This window comes from Onthophagus taurus, chromosome 8 (assembly GCF_036711975.1).
Source record: "Onthophagus taurus isolate NC chromosome 8, IU_Otau_3.0, whole genome shotgun sequence".
Lineage (NCBI taxonomy): Eukaryota > Metazoa > Arthropoda > Insecta > Coleoptera > Scarabaeidae > Onthophagus > Onthophagus taurus.
Window position 1 is genome coordinate 1 of NC_091973.1, and position 12,216 is coordinate 12,216.

The 12,216-nt window shown below is 49.1% G+C and overlaps 1 protein-coding gene across 2 annotated transcripts; it reads right to left on the minus strand.

Moving 5' to 3' along the window:
• Positions 1-7,308: 7,308 nt before the first annotated feature.
• On the minus strand, positions 7,309-10,314 carry LOC111414191 (85/88 kDa calcium-independent phospholipase A2-like). 2 transcript variants are annotated; one of them, XM_023045441.2, is made up of 5 exons: positions 10,280-10,314; positions 10,008-10,212; positions 8,519-9,943; positions 7,584-7,848; positions 7,309-7,534 (listed from the first exon to the last, which is right to left on the minus strand). In XM_023045441.2, the coding sequence occupies exons 1-5, from the start codon at positions 10,287-10,289 to the stop codon at positions 7,316-7,318; spliced, it is 2,124 nt and encodes a 707-aa protein (XP_022901209.1). In that variant the 5' UTR covers positions 10,290-10,314; the 3' UTR covers positions 7,309-7,315. The 2 variants fall into 2 exon arrangements, with proteins under 2 accessions (XP_022901209.1, XP_071054775.1); XM_071198674.1 differs by having other exon boundaries at positions 7,359-7,460.
• Between the last annotated feature and the right edge of the window lie 1,902 nt (positions 10,315-12,216).

Sequence of the window (12,216 nt, forward strand, 5' to 3'; positions counted from 1 at the left end):
CCAACCCAACCCAACCCAACCCAACCCAACCCAACCCAACCCAACCCAACCCAACCCAACCCAACCCAACCCAACCCAACCCAACCCCAACCCAACCCAACCCAACCCAACCCAACCCAACCCCAACCCAACCCAACCCAACCCAACCCAACCCAACCCAACCCAACCCAACCCAACCCAACCCAACCCAACCCAACCCAACCCAACCCAACCCAACCCAACCCAACCCAACCCAACCCAACCCAACCCAACCCAACCCAACCCAACCCAACCCAACCCAACCCAACCCAACCCAACCCAACCCAACCCAACCCAACCCAACCCAACCCAACCCAACCCAACCCAACCCAACCCAACCCAACCCAACCCAACCCAACCCAACCCAACCCAACCCAACCCAACCCAACCCAACCCAACCCAACCCAACCCAACCCAACCCAACCCAACCCAACCCAACCCAACCCAACCCAACCCAACCCAACCCAACCCAACCCAACCCAACCCAACCCAACCCAACCCAACCCAACCCAACCCAACCCAACCCAACCCAACCCAACCCAACCCAACCCAACCCAACCCAACCCAACCCAACCCAACCCAACCCAACCCAACCCAACCCAACCCAACCCAACCCAACCCAACCCAACCCAACCAACCCAACCCAACCCAACCCAACCCAACCCAACCCAACCCAACCCAACCCAACCCAACCCAACCCAACCCAACCCAACCCAACCCAACCCAACCCAACCCAACCCAACCCAACCCAACCCAACCCAACCCAACCCAACCAACCCAACCCAACCCAACCCAACCCCAACCCAACCCAACCCAACCCAACCCAACCCAACCCAACCCAACCCAACCCAACCCAACCCAACCCAACCCAACCCAACCCAACCCAACCCAACCCAACCCAACCCAACCCAACCCAACCCAACCCAACCCAACCCAACCCAACCCAACCCAACCCAACCCAACCCAACCCAACCCAACCCAACCCAACCCAACCCAACCCAACCCAACCCAACCCAACCCAACCCAACCCAACCCAACCCAACCCAACCCAACCCCAACCCAACCCAACCCAACCCAACCCAACCCAACCCAACCCAACCCAACCCAACCCAACCCAACCCAACCCAACCCAACCCAACCCAACCCAACCCAACCCAACCCAACCCAACCCAACCCAACCCAACCCAACCCAACCCAACCCAACCCAACCCAACCCAACCCAACCCAACCCAACCCAACCCAACCCAACCCAACCCAACCCAACCCAACCCAACCCAACCCAACCCAACCCAACCCAACCCAACCCAACCCAACCCAACCCAACCCAACCCAACCCAACCCAACCCAACCCAACCCAACCCAACCCAACCCAACCCAACCCAACCCAACCCAACCCAACCCAACCCAACCCAACCCAACCCAACCCAACCCAACCCAACCCAACCCAACCCAACCCAACCCAACCCAACCCAACCCAACCCAACCCAACCCAACCCAACCCAACCCAACCCAACCCAACCCAACCCAACCCAACCCAACCCAACCCAACCCAACCCAACCCAACCCAACCCAACCCAACCCAACCCAACCCAACCCAACCCAACCCAACCCAACCCAACCCAACCCCAACCCAACCCAACCCAACCCAACCCAACCCAACCCAACCCAACCCAACCCAACCCAACCCAACCCAACCCAACCCAACCCAACCCAACCCAACCCAACCCAACCCAACCCAACCCAACCCAACCCAACCCAACCCAACCCAACCCAACCCAACCCAACCCAACCCAACCCAACCCAACCCAACCCAACCCAACCCAACCCAACCCAACCCAACCCAACCCAACCCAACCCAACCCAACCCAACCCAACCCAACCCAACCCAACCCAACCCAACCCAACCCAACCCAACCCAACCCAACCCAACCCAACCCAACCCAACCCAACCCAACCCAACCCAACCCAACCCAACCCAACCCAACCCAACCCAACCCAACCCAACCCAACCCAACCCAACCCAACCCAACCCAACCCAACCCAACCCAACCCAACCCAACCCAACCCAACCCAACCCAACCCAACCCAACCCAACCCAACCCAACCCAACCCAACCCAACCCAACCCAACCCAACCCAACCCAACCCAACCCAACCCAACCCAACCCAACCCAACCCAACCCAACCCAACCCAACCCAACCCAACCCAACCCAACCCAACCCAACCCAACCCAACCCAACCCAACCCAACCCAACCCAACCCAACCCAACCCAACCCAACCCAACCCAACCCAACCCAACCCAACCCAACCCAACCCAACCCAACCCAACCCAACCCAACCCAACCCAACCCCCCCAACCCAACCCAACCCAACCCAACCCAACCCAACCCAACCCAACCCAACCCAACCCAACCCAACCCAACCCAACCCAACCCAACCCAACCCAACCCAACCCAACCCAACCCAACCCAACCCAACCCAACCCAACCCAACCCAACCCAACCCAACCCAACCCAACCCAACCCAACCCAACCCAACCCAACCCAACCCAACCCAACCCAACCCAACCCAACCCAACCCAACCCAACCCAACCCAACCCAACCCAACCCAACCCAACCCAACCCAACCCAACCCAACCCAACCCAACCCAACCCAACCCAACCCAACCCAACCCAACCCAACCCAACCCAACCCAACCCAACCCAACCCAACCCAACCCAACCCAACCCAACCCAACCCAACCCAACCCAACCCAACCCAACCCAACCCAACCCAACCCAACCCAACCCAACCAACCCAACCCAACCCAACCCAACCCAACCCAACCCAACCCAACCCAACCCAACCCAACCCAACCCAACCCAACCCAACCCAACCCAACCCAACCCAACCCAACCCAACCCAACCCAACCCAACCCAACCCAACCCAACCCAACCCAACCCAACCCAACCCAACCCAACCCAACCCAACCCAACCCAACCCAACCCAACCCAACCCAACCCAACCCAACCCAACCCAACCCAACCCAACCCAACCCAACCCAACCCAACCCAACCCAACCCAACCCAACCCAACCCAACCCAACCCAACCCAACCCCAACCCAACCCAACCCAACCCAACCCAACCCAACCCAACCCAACCCAACCCAACCCAACCCAACCCAACCCAACCCAACCCAACCCAACCCAACCCAACCCAACCCAACCCAACCCAACCCAACCCAACCCAACCCAACCCAACCCAACCCAACCCAACCCAACCCAACCCAACCCAACCCAACCCAACCCAACCCAACCCAACCCAACCCAACCCAACCCAACCCAACCCAACCCAACCCAACCCAACCCAACCCAACCCAACCCAACCCAACCCAACCCAACCCAACCCAACCCAACCCAACCCAACCCAACCCAACCCAACCCAACCCAACCCAACCCAACCCAACCCAACCCAACCCAACCCAACCCAACCCAACCCAACCCAACCCAACCCAACCCAACCCAACCCAACCCAACCCAACCCAACCCAACCCAACCCAACCCAACCCAACCCAACCCAACCCAACCCAACCCAACCCAACCCAACCCAACCCAACCCAACCCAACCCAACCCAACCCAACCCAACCCAACCCAACCCAACCCAACCCAACCCAACCCAACCCAACCCAACCCAACCCAACCCAACCCAACCCAACCCAACCCAACCCAACCCAACCCAACCCAACCCAACCCAACCCAACCCAACCCAACCCAACCCAACCCAACCCAACCCAACCCAACCCAACCCAACCCAACCCAACCCAACCCAACCCAACCCAACCCAACCCAACCCAACCCAACCCAACCCAACCCAACCCAACCCAACCCCAACCCAACCCAACCCAACCCAACCCAACCCAACCCAACCCAACCCAACCCAACCCAACCCAACCCAACCCAACCCAACCCAACCCAACCCAACCCAACCCAACCCAACCCAACCCAACCCAACCCAACCCAACCCAACCCAACCCAACCCAACCCAACCCAACCCAACCCAACCCAACCCAACCCAACCCAACCCAACCCAACCCAACCCAACCCAACCCAACCCAACCCAACCCAACCCAACCCAACCCAACCCAACCCAACCCAACCCAACCCAACCCAACCCAACCCAACCCAACCCAACCCAACCCAACCCAACCCAACCCAACCCAACCCAACCCAACCCAACCCAACCCAACCCAACCCAACCCAACCCAACCCAACCCAACCCAACCCAACCCAACCCAACCCAACCCAACCCAACCCAACCCAACCCAACCCAACCCAACCCAACCCAACCCAACCCAACCCAACCCAACCCAACCCAACCCAACCCAACCCAACCCAACCCAACCCAACCCAACCCAACCCAACCCAACCCAACCCAACCCAACCCAACCCAACCCAACCCAACCCAACCCAACCCAACCCAACCCAACCCAACCCAACCCAACCCAACCCAACCCAACCCAACCCAACCCAACCCAACCCAACCCAACCCAACCCAACCCAACCCAACCCAACCCAACCCAACCCAACCCAACCCAACCCAACCCAACCCAACCCAACCCAACCCAACCCAACCCAACCCAACCCAACCCAACCCAACCCAACCCAACCCAACCCAACCCAACCCAACCCAACCCAACCCAACCCAACCCAACCCAACCCAACCCAACCCAACCCAACCCAACCCAACCCAACCCAACCCAACCCAACCAACCCCAACCCAACCCAACCCAACCCAACCCAACCCAACCCAACCCAACCCAACCCAACCCAACCCAACCCAACCCAACCCAACCCAACCCAACCCAACCCAACCCAACCCAACCCAACCCAACCCAACCCAACCCAACCCAACCCAACCCAACCCAACCCAACCCAACCCAACCCAACCCAACCCAACCCAACCCAACCCAACCCAACCCAACCCAACCCAACCCAACCCAACCCAACCCAACCCAACCCAACCCAACCCAACCCAACCCAACCCAACCCAACCCAACCCAACCCAACCCAACCCAACCCAACCCAACCCAACCCAACCCAACCCAACCCAACCCAACCCAACCCAACCCAACCCAACCCAACCCAACCCAACCCAACCCAACCCAACCCAACCCAACCCAACCCAACCCAACCCAACCCAACCCAACCCAACCCAACCCAACCCAACCCAACCCAACCCAACCCAACCCAACCCAACCCAACCCAACCCAACCCAACCCAACCCAACCCAACCCAACCCAACCCAACCCAACCCAACCCAACCCAACCCAACCCAACCCAACCCAACCCAACCCAACCCAACCCAACCCAACCCAACCCAACCCAACCCAACCCAACCCAACCCAACCCAACCCAACCCAACCCAACCCAACCCAACCCAACCCAACCCAACCCAACCCAACCCAACCCAACCCAACCCAACCCAACCCAACCCAACCCAACCCAACCCAACCCAACCCAACCCAACCCAACCCAACCCAACCCAACCCAACCCAACCCAACCCAACCCAACCCAACCCAACCCAACCCAACCCAACCCAACCCAACCCAACCCAACCCAACCCAACCCAACCCAACCCAACCCAACCCAACCCAACCCAACCCAACCCAACCCAACCCAACCCAACCCAACCCAACCCAACCCAACCCAACCCAACCCAACCCAACCCAACCCAACCCAACCCAACCCAACCCAACCCAACCCAACCCAACCCAACCCAACCCAACCCAACCCAACCCAACCCAACCCAACCCAACCCAACCCAACCCAACCCAACCCAACCCAACCCAACCCAACCCAACCCAACCCAACCCAACCCAACCCAACCCAACCCAACCCAACCCAACCCAACCCAACCCAACCCAACCCAACCCAACCCAACCCAACCCAACCCAACCCAACCCAACCCAACCCAACCCAACCCAACCCAACCCAACCCAACCCAACCCAACCCAACCCAACCCAACCCAACCCAACCCAACCCAACCCAACCCAACCCAACCCAACCCAACCCAACCCAACCCAACCCAACCCAACCCAACCCAACCCAACCCAACCCAACCCAACCCAACCCAACCCAACCCAACCCAACCCAACCCAACCCAACCCAACCCAACCCAACCCAACCCAACCCAACCCAACCCAACCCAACCCAACCCAACCCAACCCAACCCAACCCAACCCAACCCAACCCAACCCAACCCAACCCAACCCAACCCAACCCAACCCAACCCAACCCAACCCAACCCAACCCAACCCAACCCAACCCAACCCAACCCAACCCAACCCAACCCAACCCAACCCAACCCAACCCAACCCAACCCAACCCAACCCAACCCAACCCAACCCAACCCAACCCAACCCAACCCAACCCAACCCAACCCAACCCAACCCAACCCAACCCAACCCAACCCAACCCAACCCAACCCAACCCAACCCAACCCAACCCAACCCAACCCAACCCAACCCAACCCAACCCAACCCAACCCAACCCAACCCAACCCAACCCAACCCAACCCAACCCAACCCAACCCAACCCAACCCAACCCAACCCAACCCAACCCAACCCAACCCAACCCAACCCAACCCAACCCAACCCAACCCAACCCAACCCAACCCAACCCAACCGCGAACCCAACCCAACCGCGAACCCAACCCAACCGCGAACCCAACCCAACCGCGAACCCAACCCAACCGCGAACCCAACCCAACCGCGAACCCAACCCAACCGCGAACCCAACCCAACCGCGAACCCAACCCAACCGCGAACCCAACCCAACCGCGAACCCAACCCAACCGCGAACCCAACCCAACCGCGAACCCAACCCAACCGCGAACCCAACCCAACCGCGAACCCAACCCAACCGCGAACCCAACCCAACCGCGAACCCAACCCAACCGCGAACCCAACCCAACCGCGAACCCAACCCAACCGCGAACCCAACCCAACCGCGAACCCAACCCAACCGCGAACCCAACCCAACCGCGAACCCAACCCAACCGCGAACCCAACCCAACCGCGAACCCAACCCAACCGCGAACCCAACCCAACCTCGCGCAAACCATTACCTCGCCCGACACGCGCGCCAACCATAATAATAAATAAATATTGAACAATGTTATCAAGTTTAAAAATAGAATTATATGTATTTTAAATATTTATAATTGCATAAATATTAAAATTATATATACATATATAAAAATTAATTAGAATTTTAAGAACATTTTTTACAAATCACCTTTTTAAACAAACATTATTTCTGTGTAAGTAACTGTGCAACTTCTCTTATTGAAGCCATATTTTCATGTATGTAAGCTTTGGTTTCCCATAACATTTTGCATAATCTTTCATCGGATTTTTCATCGAGGGCGAAATCTTCAGACAAGCGTGGGCTGAACCTAAAATAAGGGATTCCTGATGAAGAACACCAAGCTCTTGCTCTATCCACTACTCTGCCATCTGTTGCAGTTGCCTAATATTTTTATTTTTTTTTTAATTGTATATTTATTTATTGTTATTACCTGGTCAAGGAGTAAATATGCTAACGGCTGTAACACCAAAACTTGTTTTGGTCCTTTCCAACTATCTTCATGTAGCTTTTGATAAATATTTGACTCTGTAACCGGGAGAATACCCGTCCCTAAACTAACAACGATTTCTGCAGGGCATTCTTCACTGCAACGAAGTTTTGCTCTCAAAGCCAAATTGTATTCGTGAATTTCTGTCAAGGCGTCTAATGTTGGATTATTCGCTATTAAACCACCATCTAGGAATTTATTGAAAGCGCTGCAAAACATCAATTAGATTTCTATAAAAATAATTTTAAAATACTTTGGTCGGCCGACGTCTTCGTAGTCGGCCGAGATTACTTCTTATATCACGAACAATATCTGGAGCGGGCGTAGGGTGCTATAAATAATTAGTGTTATTTTTCCGAGTGATACATTAACAACTTCTAAAACTTGAAATTCATCATATTTTCGTATTTTTCTTGATATGCAGATGTTCCATAGCTTCCGCATCACAGCATAATACAGTTGTAGGACACATTATTCTGAAGCGATCTTTCTAATAAAATTTTTCCGAAATGTTTATAATAACCGCACGGGAACTGTTTAAAGTTATAGAAAAATAGCAATTTTCCGTGAATCACGGAAAATGTTTATTTCTCTTTCCGTGTTGATTTTATTGGTGAGTACACGTGCGAAACTAGCTTAGAACGGCGCGGTGGACCGGCCGAGGATGGGACCGATTGCCTGAGTGTTTTTTTTAGTGTAATAAAAATCAGAAGATATGAAAATTTGATGAATTCGTAGTTTTTACAAGTTGTTAATGTATCCCTCGAGATTGAGAGTAGCCTGCTGGAAATTTATGGAAGAAATAATCTCGGAAGACTTCCAAGACGTCGTATTATAAGTATTGCTCGTGATTAAAAATCATTCAAAAAAATGTTCACCTAAAATAAGTAGGGGCTGCTCCAGTGGCTCTGGCAACGTGCCAGAGCAAAGTTTCGTCCGGTGGTTTAGGTAATTCATAAGGTGAGTTATGTTTATCACCCAAAATTTCTCTGGGACTCTCATAATTTCGAAATAAATGTAACTCGGCGGGTTTTCGATCGGCTAAAACGCCGGGAATTAAAAGCTTTGGCTCTTTAATATCAGTCATAACAGAGTTTGAACCCAAACATTCTTTCAATATGGTTTCAAGGGGCTCGCTTGGATATGGGCGGCTTCCGCTAAACATTTGTTGTTTTAACCGGAAATACAAACATTGACACTCTTTCAATGTTTTACCAGCGGCTAAACCCAATGCTAAAATCCCGCCTGTGCTAGTTCCGGTGATCCAATCAAAACAGTTGTTAATTGGACAGCCGATAGCAGCTTCTAACTGCAAAAGTATTTGAATCAAAATTAATCCGCGAATTCCACCTCCATCTAAACACAGTAATCTTCCTTTTTGTGGGAGATTATTTTTGCGATTTAATGAAGTAACTGCAGTTAACGTTTCGTTCAATAAATCACGATCTGAGCTAAAAATTCTTGGTGGTGCGTCCCCGTTATAATTGTTATTGTATTTACAACCATTTGCGCAATTAGAAACGTTTGGGGTACACCTTCTCGCTCCAACAGCATGCAAACAATACAAACCCGTGGAATTGTTACTTTTAGCGGCTAAATGTCTCGGAGATTCCTCTTTGCGATTCACGGCATTTACATCAGCACCGAAAATAATTAAACATTGGATGATTGAGGTATTTCCCGAGTGAACAGCTAAATGTAAAGGTGTATTCCCATCGCGATCTTTAATGTTAGTTTCGGCCCCTCTACTTAATAACCCAACAACACATTCCAATTTGTTTTGAAAAATAGTTTTCCCATTTAGATTATCAGCCATACAAGCCAAGTGTAAAGGGGTATAACCCAATTTATTCTTGTTATTCAAAGAACGCGGGCGAAAAACATGCGGAAGAGTCGCAATAACTTCATTTTCTTTCGCAGCAAGGTGATAAATACTGTTAGCATTATGGTCAACATGATCTAACGAACATTTTAATTTTATCAAAATGTTTATGGTTCTCAAGCGCGCAAGTTTTAGATTATTTGTGGCTGTTAATGCAACTTGTAAAGGTGACATTCCTGTGACGGTATCTGTACTGTTTAAGTAACGCTTAATAATATCGTTATTAAAAGCATCATAAAGCGCGAAATAAGCCGCAATATGGGCGATATTCCACGATGGATAGTATAAGATAACATCAGAAATTTTCTGAATGTCACTGTTGGTTTTCATATCTTTAACGATTTCTAGAAATGTTAGAAGTTTGTCTTTTAGGGAGTTGAAGCGTTCTTCAGCGTCAGCTTGATTGTCTGATCGAAATACGCTATTAATTACAGATCATTTTAATTTAATAAAAAACTTTATATGTATAGTGTTAGTGTTACTACCTGAATGCTTGAGCTCTTGTCACTCCTTGTTTAAATAAAATTACTTCAAACACAAACTTACTTCGGAAACGGACTCTTGTTGTTTCGGGTGCGTAAAGAACCAGGTCATCTTTTCGGCAAATAATGCGCCTTTTAGCATATAAAGCTGGGGTAACATACATTACTTTAGTAGGGGGAGTTTCATTGGGAAGTAAGTTACGCATTACTACAAACAAAAATAAGAAATTTATGCAAAAAATTAACTAATAAAAATAAATTTTTGGTTTACTTACGATTAAACATTATCCCTTGTTTACAAATCAGATCAAGTTCAGTCAAGTTTCAAACCAATTAATAAAGATTTTTATCATTTTGATAAAAACAAAAATATATATATCAAACATTTATTACTAAATATAAATATATATATAATTATTTGTACATTAATACATTAAAGTAATATTTGAAATTAAACTGTTAACTAAAAAACTAACTTTTAAAATTTGTTATAAAAGTTCGAATTGTTTTTAGGTTAAGTTAATTGTTTTGTTTACCATCTTGTTGAAGTACGACCACTACGATACGGTAAGTTTATAATTATATTTATTAGAGATTTGGAACGTTTAAAAAAAAAGTTAGTATAAAAGTTATAGGAAACATTATTCTTAACAATATTGGACCTTTATACTTTTCCTCTTAGATGCATTAATATCGAGAAAAATATGAAAATATTCTGAAAGAAACGAATATTGTTAAGAACTAAATTTCCAGCATTAAACGCTGCGTGTACACGCAGCTTCATGTTTTCCTATAAGCGTGTGACGCAAACTAGTATAAAATTTGTTTCATCTTGAATGAGGTTTTGGGTAACCGTACAATGGATCCGCGATATATTAACAAATTGTTTCTCTTGTTAAGGTGGAATTTCCTAAGCGCATCGAACGCGTTCGACGTTTAATCACAGATGCAAACTAGTTAAACGTAATAGATTTCCTATGAATGCGAACTTAGATAGATTGGGCAGAGCTAAATACTTTAGCAGTCTCGACCTTAGTAATGGATACCACCAAATAGAATAATTGAAAAGAAGACTCGATATGTTGACGTAGAATTTCCACATACAGTCTGTCCGTAAAGTAGCGAATATACCCAGTAAACAAGAAACCTCTGTGAAACATTTCAATTTTAACGTACAGTGAATTAAATGAAACATCTTAGAACTACGTTTCATATACGTGACAGATACGATTTTTACGAAACGTATCTAAAGATATGTATCAAATACATTTCAGTAGAAATATTTATGAAATATCATTAAAATTTGTAGCAGAAACATTTCATTTGAAACATTTCGCTATAAATGTGTCTGAAACATGTCTGGAATATCTTCAGCACCGCCTGTGAACGTATGTACAAACATTAATTAATGTTTGTAAACAGAACTAACCTAAGGTAACATTCCTTCACGGTTTAATTGACAGTTCAAAAGAAAACTTCACGCTATGATTGGCATTACTAATTACTAAAGAAAACTTCACGCTATAATTAATATTTGTAAACAAAACTAACCTTACGTAACATTCCTTCACGGTTTAATTGGCATATCAAAAGAAAACTTCACGCTATGATTGGCATTACTAATTACTAAAGAAAACTTCACGCTATAATTAATGTTTGTAAACAGAACTAACCTTACATAACATTCCTTCACGGTTTAATTGGCATTTCAAAAGAAAACTTCACGCTATAATTAATGTTTGTAAACAAAACTAACCTTACTTAACATTCCTTCACGGTGTAATTGGCATTTCAAAAGAAAACTTCACGCTATAATTGGCATTACTAATTACTAAAGAAAACTTCACGCTATAATTAATGTTTGTAAACAGAACTAACCTTAAGTAACATTCCTTCACGGTTTAATTGGCATTTCAAAAGAAAACTTCACGCTATAATTAATGTTTGTAAACAGAACTAACCTTACGTAACATTCCTTATAGGCGATAAAATCATTATAAGCGTAAGTATTGGCTTTCACGGCCGGTGTTAATTAAATTAAAACTAACATTAGACCTACAACTAGAAACTTTCGGGTTAAGCCCGAAGTTATTTATTAAGTGCATTAAGTGCGGCTTTTGAAAACATTTTTGGCGTTTCGGATGCGATGTTGCAACCTTCTTTAGAAACAAAGAGAAAACTTCGAACTTGTTACTCTCTCATATTCCGCAAT